Source organism: Mercurialis annua, linkage group LG2 (genome assembly GCF_937616625.2).
Source record: "Mercurialis annua linkage group LG2, ddMerAnnu1.2, whole genome shotgun sequence".
Classification (NCBI taxonomy): domain Eukaryota; kingdom Viridiplantae; phylum Streptophyta; class Magnoliopsida; order Malpighiales; family Euphorbiaceae; genus Mercurialis; species Mercurialis annua.
The window spans coordinates 31,781,881-31,803,136 of NC_065571.1; the positions used below are offsets into that span (position 1 = coordinate 31,781,881).

General features: G+C 33.0%; 1 protein-coding gene across 1 annotated transcript; it reads left to right on the forward strand.

Annotated features, from left to right (window-relative positions):
• The first annotated feature begins 389 nt into the window (after positions 1-389).
• On the forward strand, positions 390-7,921 carry LOC126668421 (TMV resistance protein N-like). Its single transcript, XM_056104649.1, has 6 exons — positions 390-742; positions 846-904; positions 1,025-1,081; positions 1,166-1,926; positions 2,054-2,274; positions 7,885-7,921. The coding sequence occupies exons 1-6, from the start codon at positions 390-392 to the stop codon at positions 7,919-7,921; spliced, it is 1,488 nt and encodes a 495-aa protein (XP_055960624.1).
• The last annotated feature ends 13,335 nt before the right edge of the window (positions 7,922-21,256 follow it).

The window sequence follows — 21,256 nt, forward strand, 5'->3', positions numbered from 1 at the left end:
ACCTTGACGAGGCTTTGTCAATGTAAGAAAAATCTTGAGATGCAAAGATGTTAGGCAACATTGGGCAATCATTGTATATATAGTTTTTGATCATTTGAATATTGGGGTCATTTTCCAGTACTTGTTTCAAGTAACTGAAATGTTTGGATTATCTAGTTCTTGTTTATATCTTATCTGGGAGTTTAATATGTCTTGTTAATGTTTTCTTATCGTTTTCTCCTTTTCTCGGTTGATGATTTCGGGAGTTTAAAGATGCATGTTCTTCCTATTAAAAACAATTTCTTGATGGAAGTAAAGGATGAAACTTAGTTGGAAAATGAACTAGTTAATATCCTCGTCTTACTTATTCATTTCTATTTTTGTTTCAAGCAGCCTTAAATTATAGTCATATGGCTTCTTCTTCCTCTGCGTCTCGCTCTGCCAAGCAATGGAAGTATGAAGTTTTCTTGACCTTCAGAAGTAAAGGCGCTAGCGATTATTTTACCAGCCATCTTTATTCTTCTTTGCGTTGTAAATGGATAAATACCTATGGTGATGACAAACTTTACGGAGGAGGAGAAGAGATAACATTAGAGCATTTGGAAGTGATTAAAGAGTCAAAGATTGTTGTAATTGTTTTCTCGAAAGACTTTGCTTCTTCAACATTACGCTTGGATGAAGTGGTTAAGATAATTGAATGTAGTGAAACTTATGGACAGATAGTCGTGCCGGTATTTGTGAATTCCTTTTTAAATTTTGGCTTGTGAATTACAATTTCCTGTTGGTTCATTATCTATACATGTTATTGAAAGTTGATTATCTGCATTATACATGCTTTAAAGGGTGCTTACTCTTATATTCGGCAGGTCAGAGTTATGGCTTGTTGATGATATTGTAGAAGATATTATAAAAAAACTGAGCCAGTGTCCATATGATTCAGAGTGCTTGGTGGGAATGAATTCTCGCATTGATGAAATCATAAAACTATTGTCCAATGAGTCAAAATATGTCCGCATTTTGTGAATTTGGGGAATGTGTGGCATAGGTAAAACAACCCTTGCCAAAGCTGTTTTCAAGAGGATAGCATGTCGATTTGAAAGCTGTTGGTTTCTTGAAAATGTCAAGGATGCTTATCAAAGAGATGGCGATTATTAAATATTAAAGGAATTTCTTTCTCAAATTTCAGGGGAAAAAGGTGTTGGCACCAGCCTTTCTAATATTCTGCGCTCTCCTGCTGTCAAAAGAAAGATCAATAAAAAGGTTCTAATTGTTGTGGATGATGTGAATAGAACACAACAATTTAAATTTTTTGAAAACAATCGTTGTTTCTTTGGCAAAGGAAGCAGAATCGTTGTAACCACTAGAGACAAACAGATGATTTTGAGCAATGTCGATGACATATACGAAGTTAATGAATTATATTTCTTTGAGGCCCGAACACTTTTAAGGCAGAATGTCTTTAAGAAAACCTCTCCAATAGAAGATTATCGGCATCTATTATCTCGGTTTCTTAAATTTGCTAAAAACAATCCCTTGGCTCTAAAAGTCTTAGGCTCCTTTTTATCTGACAAGAACCAAAGAGAATGGAAACGTGTTCTGGATGACCTGGAAAGGCTTCATATTAGAGGTGTTCAGGATGTCTTGAAAATTAGTTTTGATAGCTTCGACGACGACAAAAAGGATATCTTTCTCTACATTGCCTGTTTTTTTAGAGGACATAGTAGAAAAGAGGTGACAAGAATTCTTAATTGTTGCGGCTTGAATGTAGATATTGGATTATGTGTTCTCATGGATAAATCTCTTATAGCTGTTTCTGGTAAGATAGAAATGTATGAATTGCTGCAAGAAATGGGAAAGCAAATTTTTCTCCAAGAATCTAGAGAGCCATGCAAAAGGAGTAGATTATGGGATCATGAAGAAATTGTTAGTGTGCTCACAAATAATCAAGTAAGGTTTAAGCGCATTTTAACTATTCTTTACAGTATTATTCATTTTGAAATTTGGTTGAAGTATTACTATCAAAATGTTAAATAATATGATATGACATTCTGTTATGCATGTTTTCCGTTCGCAGGGAACTGATGCAATTGAAGCAATATTCCTGGACTTGTCCAAAATTAAAGCTATTGACTTAAATCCAGATGTTTTTAAGGAAATACCTCATCTAAAATTACTGTCATTTTTCTATGGGTCTGAAACAGAAACATGTGATAAGGTGCACTTTCTCAAGGCCTGCAAAGCTTCCCCAACGAGCTGCGATATTTGTACTAGCACGGATACCCGTTGGAAACTCTTGTTAGTAGTATGTGCCCTAGGCCATTTGATCATGTATATTTGTAGAACTAACCCCAATGGCAAAGATATATATGTTCCAATTGAACTAAGTGTCTCATCAACTAAGTGTTCATTTATAACGTATTGTCCTTATCACATTGTGATAGAATCTATTCTTAAGGTGTTAAGAATATGAGTTACAGATTTTATTATACATGTGATCTAAATAACAGTTCATGATCGATGGGGTCCTACGAATAAGGGCATCGTATTATCCCGGAAAGATTGTCACCTCTGTTTATTCTCCTGATTAGTAAGGAGTTACTAATTATAGGAAGTAGTGAGTCTCATACTACTTGATGGAGATCAGGATAAACATGTGGACACTCAAGATGTTGAGTGGGTCGAACAAGTGACGCTAGATGACTTATACATGGTATTTCATCAAAGTCAATTTAATGTCATCTAATTCATAATTGTACATATGTCCTTTGACTTGCGGTGACACTATCTTGTATATAGGTGATTAGAGTTTGATACTCCTTATCCCTAGATCTTTCATGAGCTAGGGTCGCGGAATGTGTTGCCTCTAGTTAGTTGTATATGGAGATAGGGGTTTAACCAAGAGAGGATTTATCACTCCGGATGAACGGAGAAAAGATTCTATGCTATCTCAAATTATTCTTGATGGATGATAAAACCTGCGCGGGTGTATATGACTTACTTAGAAAGTTGTTTCTAGTGGAAGTCATATTTATCAAGAATAATAACTGAGATGAGGTCATATGATTAAGACAAACAGTGTTTGACTTAACCGTGACACTAGTCGAGATCGGAATCTTAGATGAAGGGAATTTTGAGTGTACGGTAATTATGAACATTGGTTCATAAAGAATGCATCGAAACATTCATATCTATTTGGGGGTCGTGATATGTTGCTAGACGTCACTCACGATCTACGAGAATTAATAATTAATGGGATTTAATTATTTAATATAAGAAAGGCGTTTCTTATGACTCTCGTTGCCATATAGATGTGAACCTAGTTTGTCACACACAATAGGGTGTGCAACCGATTGAGTTTACGAGAGATCGATTTCATATAGATACTGGCATATCTCGGAAATTAATCTAAGATGAAAAACAAGTATAAATTAGGGACTAATTTGTAAGAGTTATAAATTAGTAGGCACCTAATTGTATTTTATCCAAGTTAATGTGATGATGTCACGATGATGTCATGTGATGATGTCACGATGATGTCATGTGATAATGTCACGATGATGTCATGTGATGATGTCACGATGATGTCATGTGATGATGTCACGATGATGTCATATGATGATGTCACGTGATAATGTCATGTATGTCTCTGTGTGTGACACCTAGTATCCGACGTGTCAGAAGGTGGCAACACCTATGCTTGATGTGTGACACCTAGCATGTGATGTGTCAGATGGTGGCAACACCTATGCTTGGTGTGTGACACCTAGCATGTGAGGTGTCGAATGGTGGCAACACCTTTACTTGGTGTGTGACACCTAGCATGTAAGGTGTTGCATTCTTAAGCAAAGCTCTACCCTATAAATAGAGGTTGCCTTTGCTCATTCTAACCACACCACACTTAAGAGACCATATTTGAAGGAGTTCAAGTAGTCATCAATCACAGAAAAGCTTGGAGAAAGTTTTTCATACATCCCAGCAAAGACGTAATCAAGGCGAGCGTTTGAGCCTAGGGTTGCTCAGCAAGAGAAACTCTTGCAGATTACTTCAAGGTGAGGATTCAATCGGACGCATACTCGTGTGGACGAGCTTGAGGTCGCCGTACTATCAGGACTACAAGAATCGTTGGAGAATCGACATAGGTATTCTTCTTACGGTTTTTAGATGCGTGCTTTAATTACTAGATGATACGACGATCCATTTGTTATTGATATGATCAATTTCTAGATCCGAATTGTTGGAATTCCAATTTTGAATTGAAATATATGATTCGGATAAAAAGGGGAAGTGTTTGGATTTGTTTCGTAACGTTTGTAAACGTTTTGCATAAATAACAAAAAAGGTGAAATGTTTGGATTTCTTTAGTAACCTTTTGAACGTTTGGCTTAAATCGCTAAAATGGGGACACGTTTGGATTTGTTTCGTAACGATTGTAAACATTTGGCTTAAATTGCTAAAAAGGTGAAACGCCGGGATTTGTTTCGTAACGTTTGTAAATGTTTGTCTTAAAATTCTAAAAAAGAAGAAACATTTGGATTTGTTTCGAAACGTTTGTAAACTTTTGGCTTAAATCGCTAAAAAGGTGAGACGTTTGGATTTGTTTCGTAACGTTTGTAAATGTTTGGCTTAAATTGCTAAAAAGGTGAAACACTTGGATTTGTTTCGTAACGTTTGTAAATGTTTGGCTTAAAATTCTAAAAAGGAGAAACATTTGGATTTGTTTCGAAACATTTGTATACTTTTGGCTTATATTGCTAAAAAGGTGAGACGTTTGGATTTATTTCATAACGTTTGTACACGTTTTGCTTAAATCGCTAGAAAGGTGAAATGTTTGGATTTCTTTTGTAACGTTTGTAAACATTTGGCTTAAATTGCTACAAAGGTGAAACGCTTGGATTTGTTTCGTAACGTTTGTAAACTTTTGGGTTAAATTGCAAAAAAGGTGAAACGCTTGGATTTGTTTCATAACGTTTGTAAACGTGTGGCTTAAATCGCTGAAAATGTGAAACGTTTGGATTTATTTCGTAACATTTTAAACGTTTGGTTTTGTTTTGTAACGTTTGTAAACGTTTGGCTTAAATCGCTAAAAAGATGAAACATTTGGATTTGTTTCGTAATGTTTATAAACGTTTGGCTTTAATCGATAGAAATGCGAAAAGTTTGGATTTGTTTCGCAATGTTTATAAACGTTTGGCTTAAATTGCTAAAAAGGTGAGACGTTTGGTTTTGTTTTGTAACGTTTGTAAACGTTTGGCTTATATCGCTAAAAAGGTGAAACGTTTGGATTTGTTTCGTAACGTCTGGCTTAAATTGCTAAAAAGGTGAAACATTTGGATTTGTTTCGTAATGTTTGTAAACGTTTGGCTTAAATTGCTAAAAATGTGAAACGTTTGGATTTATTTCGTAATATTTTAAACGTTTGGTTTTGTTTCGTAATGTTTGTAAATGTTTGGCTTAAATCGCTAAAAAGGAGAAACGTTTGGATTTGTTTTGTAACGTTTGTTAAGGTTTGTCTTAAATTGCTAAAAAGGTTAAACGCTTGGATTTGTTTCGTAACGTTTGTAAATGTTTGTCTTAAAATTCAAAAAAGAAGAAACATTTGGATTTGTTTCGAAACGTTTGTTAACTTTTGGCTTAAAGTGCTAAAAAGGTGAGACGTTTGGATTTGTTTCGTAACATTTGTAAACGTTTGGCTTAAATTGCTAAAAAGTTGAAACACTTGGATTTATTTCGTAACGTTTGTAAATGTTTGGCTTAAAATTCTAAAAAGGAGAAACATTTGGATTTGTTTCGAAACGTTTGTGTACATTTGGCTTATATTGCTAAAAAGGTGAGACGTTTGGATTTATTTCGTAAAGTTTGTACATGTTTTGCTTAAATCGCTAGAAAGGTGGAACGTTTGGATTTGTTTTGTAACGTTTGTAAACATTTGGCTTAAATTGCTACAAAAGTGAAACGCTTGGATTTGTTTTGTAAAGTTTGTAAACTTTTGGCTTAAATTGAAAAAAGGTGAAACGCTTGGATTTGTTTCATAACGTTTGTACACGTTTGGCTTAAATCGCTAAAAATGTGAAACGTTTGGATTTATTTCGTAACATTTTAAACGTTTGGTTTGATTTTGTAACGTTTGTAAACGTTTGGCTTAAATCGCTAAAAAGGTGAAACATTTGGATTTGTTTTGTAATGTTTATAAACTTTTGGCTTTAATCGATAGAAAGGCGAAACGTTTGGATTTGTTTCGCAATGTTTGTAAACGTTTGGCTTAAATCGCTAAAACGGTGAAACGTTTGAATTTTTTTCATAACATTTGTAAACGTTTTGCATAAATCGCTAAAAAGGTGAAATGTTTGGATTTGTTTCGTAACATTTTAATCGTTTGGCTTGAGTCGCTAAAATGGGGAAACCTTTGGATTTGTTTCGTAATGTTTGTAAACGTTTAACTTAAATTGCTAAAAAGGTGAAATGTTTGGTTTTGTTTCGTAACGTTTGTAAACGTTCGGCATAAATCACTAAAAAGATGAAACATTTGGATTTCTTTCTTAACCTATATAAACATTTGGCTTAAATCGCTATAAAGGTGAGACGTTTGGATTTGTTTCGTAGAGTTTGTACACGTTTGGCTTAAATCGCTTAAAAGATGAAACGTTTAAATTTGTTTCGTAACGTTTGTAAACATTTGGCTTAAATCGCTAGAAAGGGGAAACGTTTGGATTTGTTTCGTAACGATTGTAAACGTTTGGCTTAAATTGCTAAAAATTTGAAACATTTGGATTTGTTTCGTAACGTTTTAAACGTTTGGTTTTGTTTCGTAACGTTTGTAAACGTTTGGCTTAAATCGCTAAAAAGGTGAAAAGTTTGGATTTGTTTCGTAATGTTTGTAAACGTTTTGTTTGTAGTATGTGCCGTAGGGCCATTTTGTATTTATACTTGTATAAACAAATCCCATTTTCAATGATATATACGTTTTATTTGAACTAAGTGCCTCATCAACTAAGTGTTTATCTATTTCATGATTGTACATATGTTCTTTGACTTGCGGCGACACTATCTTGTATATAGGTGATTAGAGTTTGATACTCCTAATCCCTAGATCTTTCATGAGCTAGGGTTGCGGGATGTGTTGGCTCTAGTTAGTTGTATATGGAGATAGGGGTTTAACCAAGAGAGGATTTATATGCTATCTCAATTTGTTCTTGATGGATGATAAAACCTGCGCAGGTGTGTATATGACTTACTTAGAAAGTTGTTTCTAGTGGAAGTCATACTTATCAAGAATAAGAACTGAGATGAGGTCATATCATCAAGATAAACAGTGTTTGACTTAACCGTGACACTAGTCGAGATCGGAATCTTAGATGAAGGGAATTTTGAGTTTACGGTAATTATGAACATTGGTTCATAAAGAATGCATTGAGACATACATATCTATTTGGGGGTCGTGATATGTTGCTAGACGTCACTCACGATCTACGAGAATTAATAATTAATGGGATTTAATTATTTAATATTAGAAAGGCGTTTCTTATAACTCTCGTTGCCATATAGATGTGAACCTAGTTTGTCACACACAATAGGGTGTCAACCGATTGATTTTACGAGAGATCGATTCCATATAGATACTAGCATATCTCGGAAATTAATCTAAGATGAAAAAACAAATACAATTACGGACTAATTTGTAAGAGTTATAAATTAGTAGGCACCTAATTGTATTTTATTCAAGTTAATATGAGGATGTCATGTGATGATGTCACGATGATGTCATGCGATGATGTCACGATGATGTCATTTGATAATGTCACGTGATGATGTCATGTATGTCTCTGTGTGTGACACCTAGCATCCGACGTGTCAGAATGATGGCAACACCTATGCTTGATGTGTGACACCTAGCATGTGATGTGTCAGATGGTTGCAACACCTATTCTTGGTATATGATACCTAGCATGTGAGGTGTCGAATGGTGGAAACACCTTTGCTTGGTGAGTGACACCTAGCATGTGAGGTGTTGCATTCTTAAGCAAAGCTCTACCCTATAAATAGAGGTTGCCTTTGCTCATTTTACACACACCACACTTAAGAGAGCATATCTGAAGTAGTTCAAGTAGTAATCAATCACAGAAAAGCTTGGAGAAAGCTTTTCATACATCCCAGCAAAGACGTAATCGAGGCGAGAGTTTGAGCTTAGGGTTGCTCGGTAAGAGAAACTCTTGCATATTACTTTAAGGCAAGGATTCAATCGGACGCATACTCGTGTGGACGAGCTTGAGGTCGTCGTACTATCAGGACTACAAGAACGTTTGGAGAATCGACATAGGTATTCTTCTTACGGTGTCTAGATGCATGCTTTAATTACTAGATGATACGACGATCCATTTGTTATTGATATGATCAATTTCTGGATCCAAACTGTTGGAATTCCAATTTTGAATTGAAATATACGATTCGGACCATCACGTCCCGTTGCACCAACACGTTTGGCTTAAATCTCAAGAAAGGTGAAACATTTGGATTTGCTTCGTAACATTTGTAAATGTTTGGCTTAAATTGCTAAAAAGGTGAAACGCTTGGATTTGTTTCGTAACATTTGTAAACGTTTGGCTTAAATTGCTAAAAAGGAGAAACGCTTGGATTTGTTTCGTAAAGTTTTAAACGTTTGGTTTTGTATCATAACGTTTGTAAACGTTTGGCTTAAATCGCTAAAAATGGGAAACGTTTGGATTTGTTTCGTAACGTTTGTAAACGTTTGGCTTAAATCCCTAGAAAGGTGAAACGTTTGGATTTGTTTCGTAACATTTGTAATGTTTGGCTTAAATTGCAAAAAAGGTAAAACGTTTGGATTTGTTTCGTAACGTTAGTAAACGTTTTGGCTTAAATTTCTAAAAATGAGAAACGTTTCGATTTGTTTTGGAACGTTCAAAACATTTGGTTTGTTTTGTAACGTTTGTAAACGTTTGGCTTAAATCGCTAAAAAGGTGAAACGTTTGGATCTGTTTGGTAACGTTTGTAAACGTTTGGCTTAAATAGCTAGAAAGGGGAAACGTTTGGATTTGTTTCATAACGTTTGTAAACGTTTGGCTTAAATTGCTAAAAAGGTGAAACGTTTGGATTTGTTTCGTAACATTTGTAAACGTTTGGCTTAAATTGCTAAAAAGGTGAAACGTTTGGATCTGTTTTGAATCATTTTAAACGTTTGGCTTAAATTGCTAAATAGGGGAAATGTTTGGATCTGTTTTGAAACATTTTAAACGTTTGGCTTAAATCGCTAAATAGGGGAAACGTTTGGATTTGTTTCGTAACGTTTGTAAACGTTTGGCTTAAATTGCTAAAAACATGAAATGTTTGGTTTTGTTTCATAGCGTTTGTAAACGTTCGGTTTAAATCAATAAAAGGATGAAGCATTTGGTTTTGTTTCGTAACGTTTCTAAATGTTTGGCTTAAAATTCTAAAAAGGAGAAACATTTGGATTTGTTTCGAAATGTTTGTACACGTTTGGCTTAAATCGCTAAAAAGGTGAAACTTATGGATTTTTTTCATAACGTTTGTAAACGTTTGGCTTCAAATACTAAAAAGGGGAAACATTTGGATTTGTTTCGTAACGTTTGTAAACGCTTTGCATAAATCGCTAAAACGGTGAAATGTTTGGATTTGTTTCGTAACGTTTTAAACGTTTGGCTTAAATCGCTAAAATGGAGAAGCATTTGGATTTTTCGTAACATTTGTAAACGTTAGGCTTAAATTGCTAAAAAGGTGAAATGTTTGGTTTTGTTTCGTAACGTTTGTAAAGGTTCGGCTGAAATCGCAAAAAAGATGAAACATTTGGGTTTGTTTCGTAACGTTTGTAAACTTTTGGCTTAAATTGCTAAAAAGGTGAAACGATTGGATTTGTTTCGTAACGTTTGTAAACGTTTGGCTTTAATTGCTAAAAAGATGAAACAATTGGTTTTGTTTCGTAACGTTTGTAAAGGTTTAGCTTAAATCAATAAAAATGTGAAACGTTTGGATTTGTTTCGTAACGTTTTAATCGTTTGGTTTTGTTTCGTAATGTTTGTAAATGTTTGGCTTAAATCGCTAAAAAGGCGAAACGTTTGGATTTGTTTCGCAACGTTTAAATTTTTGGCTTAAATTCCAAAAAAGGCGAAATGTTTGGATTTGTTTTGTAACATTTTGTAAACATTTGGCTTAAATCGCTAAAAAGGTGAAACGTTTGGATTTGTTTGGTAACATTCTGTAAACGTTTGGCTTAAATTGCTAAAAAGGTGAAACGTTTGGATTTGTTTCGTAACATTTGTAAACGTTTGGCTTAAATTGCTAAAAAGGTGAAACGTTTGGATCTGTTTTGAATCATTTTAAACGTTTGGCTTAAATTGCTAAATAGGGGAAATGTTTGGATCTGTTTTGAAACATTTTAAACGTTTGGCTTAAATCGCTAAATAGGGGAAACATTTGGCTTAAATCACTAAATAGGGGAAACGTTTGGATTTGTTTCGTAATGTTTGTAAACGTTTGGCTAAAATTGCTAAAAACGTGAAATGTTTGGTTTTGTTTCATAACGTTTGTAAACGTTCGGTTTAAATCAATAAAAGGATGAAACGTTTGGTTTTGTTTCGTAACGTTTCTAAATATTTGGCTTAAAATTCTAAAAAGGAGAAACATTTGGATTTGTTTCGAAATGTTTGTACACGTTTGGCTTAAATCGCTAAAAAGGTGAAACTTTTGGATTTTTTTCATAACGTTTGTAAATGTTTGGCTTAAATCCCTAAAATGGGGAAACATTTGTAAACGTTTGGCTTAAATTGCTAAAAACACGTTTGGCTTAAATCGCTAATAGGGTAACACGTTTAGATTTGTTTCGAAACGTGTGTAAATGTTTGGCTTATATTGGTAAAAAGGTGAAACGTTTGGATTTGTTTCGTAACGTTTGTAAACGTTTGGCTTAAATTGTTAAAAAGGTGAAACACTTGGATTTGTGTCGTAACCTTTGTAAACGTTTGGCTTAAATTGCTGAAAAGGTGAAACGTTTGGATTTGTGTCGTAACGATTGTAAACGTTAGGCTTAAATTGCTAAAAAGGTGAAATGTTTGGTTTTGTTTCGTAACGTTTGTAAAGGTTCGGCTGAAATCGCAAAAAAGATGAAACATTTGGGTTTGTTTCGTAACGTTTGTAAACTTTTGGCTTAAATTGCTAAAAAGGTCAAACGATTGGATTTGTTTCGTAACGTTTGTAAACGTTTGGCTTTAATTGCTAAAAAGATGAAACAATTGGTTTTGTTTCGTAACGTTTGTAAAGGTTTGGCTTAAATCAATAAAAATGTCAAACGTTTGGATTTGTTTCGTAACGTTTTAATCGTTTGGTTTTGTTTCGTAATGTTTGTAAACGTTTGGCTTAAATCGCTAAAAAGGCGAAACGTTTGGATTTGTTTCGCAACGTTTGTAAATTTTTGGCTTAAATTCCAAAAAAGGCGAAATGTTTGGATTTGTTTCGTAACATTTTGTAAACGTTTGGCTTAAATCGCTAAAAAGGTGAAACGTTTGGATTTGTTTGGTAACATTTTGTAAACGTTTGGCTTAAATTGCTAAAAAGGGGAAACGTTTGGATTTGTTTCGTAACATTTGTAAACGTTTGGCTTAAATTGCTAAAAAGGTGAAACGTTTGGATCTGTTTTGAATCATTTTAAACGTTTGGCTTAAATTGCTAAATAGGGGAAATGTTTGGATCTGTTTTGAAACATTTTAAACGTTTGGCTTAAATCGCTAAATAGGGGAAATGTTTGGCTTAAATCACTAAATAGGGGAAACGTTTGGATTTGTTTCGTAACGTTTGTAAACGTTTGGCTTAAATTGCTAAAAACGTGAAATGTTTGGTTTTGTTTCATAACGTTTATAAACGTTCGGTTTAAATCAATAAAAGGATGAAACGTTTGGTTTTGTTTCGTAACGTTTCTAAATGTTTGGCTTAAAATTCTAAAAAGGAGAAACATTTGGATTTGTTTCGAAATGTTTGTACACGTTTGGCTTAAATCGCTAAAAAGATGAAACTTTGGGATTTTTTTCATAACGTTTGTAAACGTTTGGCTTCAATTGCTAAAAAGGGGAAACATTTGGATTTGTTTCGTAACGTTTGTAAACGCTTTGCATAAATCGCTAAAACGGTGAAATATTTGGATTTGTTTCGTAACGTTTTAAACGTTTGGCTTATATCGCTAAAATGGAGAAGCGTTTGGATTTTTTGTAACATTTGTAAACGTTAGGCTTAAATTGCTAAAAAGGTGAAATGTTTGGTTTTGTTTCGTAACGTTTGTAAAGGTTCGGCTAAAATCGCTAAAAAGATGAAACATTTGGGTTTGTTTCGTAACGTTTGTAAACTTTTGGCTTAAATTGCTAAAAAGGTGAAACGACTAGATTTGTTTCGTAACGTTTGTAAACGTTTGGCTTTAATTGCTAAAAAGATGAAACGATTGGTTTGTTTCGTAATGTTTGTAAAGGTTTGGCTTGAATCAATAAAAATATCAAACGTTTGGATTGGTTTCGTAACGTTTTAATCGTTTGGTTTTGTTTCGTAATGTTTGTAAACGTTTGGCTTAAATCGCTAAAAAGGCGAAACGTTTGGATTTGTTTCGCAAAGTTTGTAAATTGTTGGCTTAAATTCCAAAAAAGGCGAAATGTTTGGATTTGTTTCATAACATTTTGTAAACATTTGGCTTAAATCGCTAAAAAGGTGAAACTTTTGGATCTGTTTCGTAACGTTTGTAAATATTTGGCTTAAATTGCTAAAATGGTGAAACGCTTGGATTTGTTTCGTAATGTTTATAGATGTTTGGCTTAATATTCTAAAAAGAAGAAACATTTTTATTTATTTTGAAACGTTTGTAAACTTTTGACTTAAATTGCTAAAAAGGTGAGACGTTTGGATTTGTTTCGTATCGTTTGTAAACGTTTGGCTTAAATCGCTAAAAAGGGGAAACGTTTGGATTTTTTTTATAACGTTTGGCTTAAATCGCTAGAAAGGGGAAACATTGGGATTCGTTTCATAACATTTGTAAACGTTTGGTTTAAATTGCTAAAATGGTGAAACGCTTTTATTCGTTTCGTAACTTTTGTAAACCTTTGGCTTAAATTGCTAAAAAGGTGAAACGCTTTGATTTGTTTCGTAACCTTTGTAAATGTTTGGCTTAACTCGCTAAAAAGGTGAAACGTTTGAATTTTGTTTTCATAACATTTGTAAACGTTTTGCCAACTCGCTAAAAAGGTGAAATGTTAGGATTTGTTTAGTAACGTTTAAATCATTTGGCTTAAAATCGCTAAAATAGGGAAACGTTTGGATTTGATTCGTAACGTTTGGATTTAATTCGTAACATTTGTAATCGTTTAGCTTAATTTGCTAAAAAGGTGAAATGTTTGGTTTTATTTCGTAACGTTTGTAAACGTTCGGCTTAAAACGCTAAAAAGATAAAACGTTTGGATTTTTTTTGGAACCTTAATAAACGTTTGGCTTAAATCGCTAAAAAGGTCAGATGTTTGGATTTGTTTCGTAGCGTTTGTACACGTTTGGCTTAAATCGCTAAAAAGGTGAAACGTTTAGATTTTTTTGTAACGTTTGTAAACGTTTGGCTTAAATCACTAGAAAGGTGAAGCGTTTGGATTTGTTTCGTAACGATTGTAAACATTTGACTTAAATTCCTAATAATGGGAAACGTTTCGATTTGTTTCGTGACGTTTTAAACGTTTGGTTTTGTTTCGTAACGTTTGTAAACGTTTGGCTTAAATTGCTAAAAAAGCGAAACGTTTGGATTTGTTTCGTAACGTTTGTAAACGTTTGGCTTAAATCGCAAGAAAGGTCAAACATTTGGATTTGTTTCGTAACATATGTAAACGTTAGCCTTAAATTGCTAAAAGGTGAAACGCTTAGATTTGTTTCGTAATGTTTTAAACGTTTTGTTTTGTTTCGTAAGGTTTGTAAACGCTTGGCTTAAATTGCTAGAAAGGTGAAACATTTGAATTTGTTTCGTAACGTTTGGCTTAAATTGCAAAAAAGATGAAACGTTTGGATTTGTTTCGTAATGTTTGTTAACGTTTGGCTTAAATTGCTAAAATGAGAAACGTTTGGTTTGTTTTGTAACGTTTTAAACGTTTGGTTTGTTTTGTAATGTTTGTAAACATTTGGCTTAAATCGCTAAAAAGATGAAACGTTTGGATTTGTTCGTAATGTTTGTAAACATTTGGCTTAAATTGCTAAACAGGTGAAACGTTTGGATTTGTTTCGTAACGTTTGTAAACGGTTTGCATAAATTGCTAAAAAGGTGAAATGTTTGGATTTGTTTCGTAATGTTTTAAACGTTTGGCTAAATTGCTAAAATGGGGAAACGTTTGGATTTGTTTCGTAACGTTTGTAAACGTTCGGCTTAAATTGCTAAAAACGTGAAATGTTTGGTTTTGTTTCGTAACGTTTGTAAACGTTCGGCTTAAATCGCTAAAAAGATGAAACTTTTGGTTTTGTTTTGTAACGTTTGTAAATGTTTGGCTCAAAATTCTAATAAGGAGAAACATTGGATTTGTTTCGAAACGTTTGTACACGTTTGCCTTAAATCGCTAAAAAAGTGAAAGGTTTGAATTTGTTTCGTTACCTTTGTGAAGAAACATTTGGATTTGTTTCATAACCTTTGTAAACGTTTGGCTTAAATCGCTAAAAACGTGAAACGTTTGGATTTGTTTCGTAACATTTGCACACGTTTGGCTTAAATCGCTAAAAAGGTGAAACTTTTGGATTTTTTTCATAGCGTTTGTAAACGTTTGGCTTCAATTCTAAAAAGGGAAAACGTTTTGCATAAATCGCTAAAACGGTGAAATATTTGGATTGGTTTCGTAACGTTTGTAAAGGTTTGGCTTAAATTTAACAAAAATGTGAAACGTTTGGATTTGTTTCGTAACGTTCTAATCGTTTGGTTTAGTTTCATAATGTTTGTAAACGTTTGGCTTAAATCGCTAAAAAGGCAAAAGGTTTGGATTTAATTCGTTACGTTTGTAAACGTTTGTCTTAAATTCCTGAAAAGGCGACATGTTTGGACGTGTTTCATAACATTTTGTAAACGTTTGACTTAAATCGCTAAAAATGTGAAATGTTTGGATTTGTTTCGTAACATTGTTAATGTTTGGCTTACATCGCTAAAAAGGTGAAAAGTTTGGATTTATTTTGGAATGTTTGTAAACGTTTGGGTTAAATCGTTAAAAATGAAACGTTTGGATTTTTTTGTAATGTTTGGGAACGTTTAGCTTAAATCGCGAAAAAGGTGAAAAGTTTGGATTTGTTTCGTAACGTTTGTAAACGTTTGGCTTAAATTGCTAAAAAGGTGAAACTCTTAGATTTGTTTCGTAACGTTTGTAAACGTTTAACTTAAATTGCTAAAAAGGTGAAACGCTTGGATTTGTTTCGCAACGTTTGTAAACGTTTGGTTTAAATTGCTAAAAAGGAGGAATGTTTAGATTTGTTTCGTAACATTTGTAAACGTTTGGCTTTAATCGCTAAAAAGGTGAGACGTTTGTATGTGTTTCGTAACGTTTCTACATGTTTGGCTTAAATCGCTAAAAAGGTGAAACGTTTGAATATGTTTTCAAACCTTTGTAAATATTTGGCTTAAATCGCTAAAAAAGTGAAACGTTTGGATTTGTTTCGTAACGTTAGTAAACTTTTGGCTTAAATTGCTAAAAAGTTAAAACACTTGGATTTGTTTCGTAACGTTTGTAAACGTTTGACTTAAATTGCTAAAAAGGTGAAACGCTTGGATTTGTATCGTAACGTTTGGCTTAAATTGCTAAAAAGGTGAAACTTTTGGATTTGTTTCATAACCTTAGTAACCATTTGGCTTAAATAGCTAAAAAGGTGAAACGTTTGGATTTGTTTTGTAATGTTTGTACACGTTTTGCTTAATTCTCTAAAAAGGTAAAACATTTGTATTTTTTTCGTATCGTTTGTAAACGTTTGGCTTCAATTGATAATAAGGTGAAACGTTTGAATTTGTTTCGTAACATTTGTAAACGTTTGGCTAAAACCGCTAAAAGGGTGAAGCGTTTGGATTTTTTTTCGTAACGTTTGTAAACGTTCGGCTTAAATTGCTAAAAAGGTGAAACGCTTGGTTTTGTTTCGTAACATTTGTAAACGTTTGGCTTAATTTGCTATAAAGGTGAAACGCTTGGATTTGTTTCGTAATTTTTGTAAACGTTTCGCATAAATCGTTAAAAAGGTGAAACATTTGGATTTGTTTCATATCCTTTGTTACGTTTGGCTGAAATCGCTAAAAAGGTAAAACGTTTGGATTTGTTTCATAACGTTTGAACACATTTGTCTTAAATCGCTAAAAAGATGAAACGTTTTGAATTTTTTCGTAGTTTCAATTGCTAAACTGGCGAAACGTTGGGATTTATTTCGTAACGTTTGTAAACGTTTGGCATAAATAGCTAAAACGGTGAAATGTTTAGATTTGTTTCGTAACGTTTTAAACGTTTGGCTTAAATCCCTAAAATGGGGAAAGATTTGAATTTGTTTTGTAACGTTCGAAAACGTTCGGCTTAAATCGCTAAAAAGATGAAACATTTGGATTTGTTTCGTAATGTTTGTAAACGTTTGGCTTAAATTGCTAAAAAGGTGAAACGCTTGGATTTCTTTCTTAGCATTTGTAAAGGTTTGTTATAAATTACTAAAAAGGTGAAACACTTGGTTTTATTTTATAACGTTTGTAAAGGTTTGGCTTAAATCGCTAAAAATGTGAAACGTTTAGATTTGTTTCGTAATGTTTTAATCGGTTGGTTTTATTTCGTAACGTTTGTAAACGTTTGGCTTAAATCGCTAAAAAGGTGAAACGTTTGGATTAATTATGTAACGCTTGTAAACATTTTGCTTAAATTGCTAAAAAGGAGAAACGTTTGGATTTGTTTCGTAACATTTTGTAAACGTTTGGCTAAAATCGCTAAAAAGGTGAAATGTTTGGATTTGTTTCGTAATATTTGTAAACGTTTGGCTTAAATCGCTAAAAAGTGAAAAGTTTGGATTTGTTTCGTAACGTCTGTAAGCGTTTGGATTAAATTGCTAAAAAGGTGAAACGCTTGAATTTGTTTCATAACCTTTGTAAACGTTTGGCTTAAATCACTAAAAAGGTTAAACGTTTGGATTTGCTTCGCAAAGTTTGTACACGTTTGACTTAAATCACTAAAAAGGTGAAATGTTTGGATTTGTTTTGTAACATTTGTAAATGTTTGGCTTAAATCGCTGAAAAAGTGAAACGGTTGGATTTGTTTCGTAACGTTTGTAAACGTTTGGCATAAATTGCTAAAAAAGTGAAACGCTTGGATTTGTTTCGTAAAGTTTGTAAACATTTGTCTTAAATTTCTAAAAAGGTGAAATGCTTGAATTTGTTTCGTAACATTTGTAAACGTTTGGTTTAAATTGCTAAAAAGGTGAAACATTTGGATTTGTTTCTTAACCTTTGTAAACGTTTAGCATAAATTGCGAAAAGGGTGAAACGTTTGGATTTCTTTCGTAACAGTTGTACAAGTTCTGCTTAAATCGCTAAAAAAATGAAACATTTGGATTCTTTTCGTAACGTTTGAAAACGTTTGGCTTCAATCGATAAAAAGGTGAAACGTTTGGATTTGTTCTGTAAAGTTTTAAACGTTTGTCTTAAATCGCTAAAATGGGGAAACGTTTGTAAACGTTTGGCTTAATTTGCTAAAAAGGTGAAATGTTTGGATTTGTTTCGTAAAGTCTTAAATGTTTGGCTTAAATGGCTAAAATGGGGAAACGTTTGTAAACGTTTGGATTAATTTGCTAAAAAGGTGAAATGTTTGGTTTTGTTTTGTAAAGTTTGTAAACGTTCGGCGTATATCGCTAAAAAGATAAAACGTTTTGATTTGTTTCGTAACGTTTGTAAATGTTTGGCTTAAATTGCTAAATAGGTGAAACTCTTGGATTTGTTTCGTAACGTTTGTAAACTTTTGCTTAAATTGCTAAAAAGGTGAAACGCTTGGTTTTATTTCTAAACGTTTGTAAGGGTGTGGCTGAAATCGCTAAAAATATAAAATGTTTGGATTTGTTTCGTAACGTTTTAAACGTTTGGTGTTGTTTAGTATCGTTTAGCTTAAATCGCTAAAAAGGTGAAACGTTTGGATTTGTTTCGTAACGTTTGTAAACGTTTGGCTTAAATCGCTAAAAAGGTGAAACGTTTGGTTTTGATTTGTAATGTTTGTAAACGTTTGGCTTAAATCTCTAAAAAGGCGAAACATTTGGATTTTCTTCTTAATGTTTGTAAACGTTTGGCTTAATTTGCTAAAAAGGTGAAATGATTGGTTTTGTTTCGTAACGTTTGTAAACGTTTGTTGCTAAAAAGGTGAAATGCTTGGATTTGTTTCGTAACGTTTGTAAATGTTTGGCTTCAATTACTAAAAAGGTGTAACGCTTGAATTTGTTTCGGAACATTAGTAAACGTTTGTCTTAAATTGCTAAAAAGGTGAAGCGCTTGGATTTGTTTCGTAACGTTTGTGTACGTTTGGGCTTAAATTGCTAAAAAGGCGAAACGTTTAGATTTGTTTCGTAACGTTTTTAAATGTTTGCCTTAATTCGCTAAAAAGGTGAAACGTTTAGATTTGTTTCGTAACGTTTTTTAAACTTTTTGCTTAAATCGCTAAAAAGGTGAAACATTTATATTTGGATTTGTTTCGTAACGTTTGTAAACGTTTGGCTTAAATTGATAAAAAAAGGTAAAAAGTTTGGATTTGTTTTGAAACATTTGTAAACGTTTGGCATAAATCGCTAAAAAGGTGAAACGTTTGAAATTTCATAACGTTTGGCTTAAATCGCTAAAAAGGTGAAACGCTTGCATTTGTTTCGTAACATTTGTAAACGTTTGGCTTAAATTGATAAAAAGGTGAAACGTTTGGATTTGTTTCGTATAATTTTAAACGTTTGATTTTCTTTCGTAACCTTTTAAACGATCGGCTTAAATCGCTAAAATTGTGAAACGTTTGTATTTGTATCGTAACGTTTGTAAACGTTTGACTTAAATTGCTAAAAAAGGGAAATGTTTTGCTTAAATCGTTAAAAAGGTGAAACGTTTGGATTTGTTTCGTAAAGTTTGTAAACATTTGGCTTAAATTGCTAAAAAAAAGTGAAACGTTGTGATTTTCTTCGTAACCTTTGTAAACATTTGGCTTAAATCTCTAAAAAGGTGAAACTTTTGGTTTTGTTTCATAACCTTTGTAAATGTTTGGCTTAAATCGCTCAAAAGGTGAAACGTTTGGGTCTGTTTCGTAACGTTTGTAAATGTTTTGATTAAATTTCTAAAAAGGTGACACGTTTGAATTTGTTTCGTAACCTTTGTAAACGTTTGGCTTAAATCGCTAAAAAGGTGAAACATTTGGATTTGTTTCGTAACGTTTGTGAACTTTTGGCTTAAATCGCTAAAAATGTGAAATGTTTGGATTTGTTTCTTAACATTTGTAAACGTGTGGCTTAAATCGCTTAAAAGGTGAAACGTTTGGATTTGTTCCGTAACGTTTGAAGACGTTTGGCTTAAATTGCAAAAAAGGTGAAACGTTTGGTTTTGTTTCGTAACGTTTGCAAACGTTCGGCTTAAATCACTAAAAAGGTGAAACGTTAGGATTTGTTTTGTAACGTTTGTAAATGTTTGGCTTAAATCACTAAAATAGTGAAACGTTTAGATTTGTTTCGTAACGTTTGTAAACGTTTGGCTTAAATTGCTATAAACGTGAAACAGTTGAATTTGTTTCGTAGTATTTTAAACGTTTGGTTTAAATTGCTAAAAAGGTGAAAGGCTTGGATTTGTTTCGTAATGTTTGTAAACGTTTGGCTTAAATTGCTAAAAAGTTGAAACACTTGGATTTGTTTCGTAACGTTTTTAAACGTTTGGCTTAAATCGCTAAAAAGGTGAAATGTTTAAATTTGTTTCGCAACGTTTGTAAACGTTTGGCTTAAATTGCTTAAAAGGTGAAACGTTTGGTTTTGTTTCGTAACTTTTTAAACGTTCGGCTATAATCGCTAAAAAGATGAAATGGTTGGGTTTGTTTCGTAACGTTTTGAACGTTTGGATTTGTTTCAAAACTTTTGGATTTGTTTCGTAAAGTTTGTAAACGTTTGGCTTCAATCACTAAAAGGTGAAACGTTTGGATTTGTTTTGTAATGTTTGTACAAGTTTGACTTAAATCAATAAAAATGGAAAATGTTTGGATTTGTTTCAAAATGTTTATAAACGTTTGGTTTTGTTTCGTAATGTTTATATATATTTGGCTTAAATCGCTAAAATGGGGAAATGTTTGGTGTTGTTTTCGTAACGCTTGTAAACGTTTGGCTTAAATCGCTAAAAAAGTGAAACATTTGGTTTTGTTTCGTAACGTTTGTAAACGTTTGGCTTAAATTGCTAAAAAGGTGAAATTCTTGGATTTGTTTCATAACTTTTGTAAATGTTTGGCTTAAATCGCTAAAAAGGTGAAACATTTGGACTTGTTTCGTAACATTTGTAAACGTTTGGCTTAAATCGCTAAAAAGGTGAAACGTTTGAATTTGTTTCGTAACTTTTCTAAACGTTTGGCTTAAATTGCTAAAAAGGTGAAACACTTGGATTTGTTTCGTAATGTATGTAAACTTTGGCTTAAATTGCTAAAAAGGTGAAACACTTGGATTTGTTTCGTAACATTAATAGACTTTTGGCTTAAATTTCTAAAAAGGGGAAACATTTTGATTTGTTTAATAACCTTTGTAAAAATTTGACTTATATCGCTAAAAAGGTTAGACGTTTGGATTTGTTTTGTAACGTTTGTACTGGTTTGGCTTAAATCGCTAAAAAGGTGTAACGTTTGGATTTTGTTTGTTTGTAAACGTTTGGCTTCAATTGCTAAAAAGGTGAAACGTTTGGATTTGTTTCGTAACATTTGGAAACGTTTGGCATAAATCGCTAAAAAAGTGAAAAGCTTGGATTGTTTCATAACGTTTGTAAACGTTTAGCTTAAATTGCTAAAATGGTGAAAAGCTTGGATTGGTTTCGTAGCATTTGTTAACACATAACTTAAATTGCTAAAAAGGTGAAACGCTTGGTTTTGTTTGTAACGTTTTTAAAGGTTTGGCTTAAATCGCTAAAAATGTGAAACGTTTGGATTTGTTTCGTAGTGCTTTAATTGTTTAGCTTTGTTTCATAACGTTTGTAAACGTTTGGCTTAAATCACTAAAAAGGGCAAACGTTTGTATTTGTTTCGTAACGTTTGTAAAGGTTTGGCCTAAA

Bases quoted from the DNA above. Each gene is read 5' to 3' on its own strand.
- LOC126668421 (XM_056104649.1), top strand. From the start codon at position 390: ATGGCTTCTTCTTCCTCTGCGTCTCGCTCTGCCAAGCAATGGAAGTAT. The intron at 905-1,024 runs GTCCATATGATT...TGTGTGGCATAG, and splicing joins TATAAAAAAACTGAGCCAGT to GTAAAACAACCCTTGCCAAA. The intron at 1,082-1,165 runs GTTGGTTTCTTG...CTCAAATTTCAG, and splicing joins AGCATGTCGATTTGAAAGCT to GGGAAAAAGGTGTTGGCACC.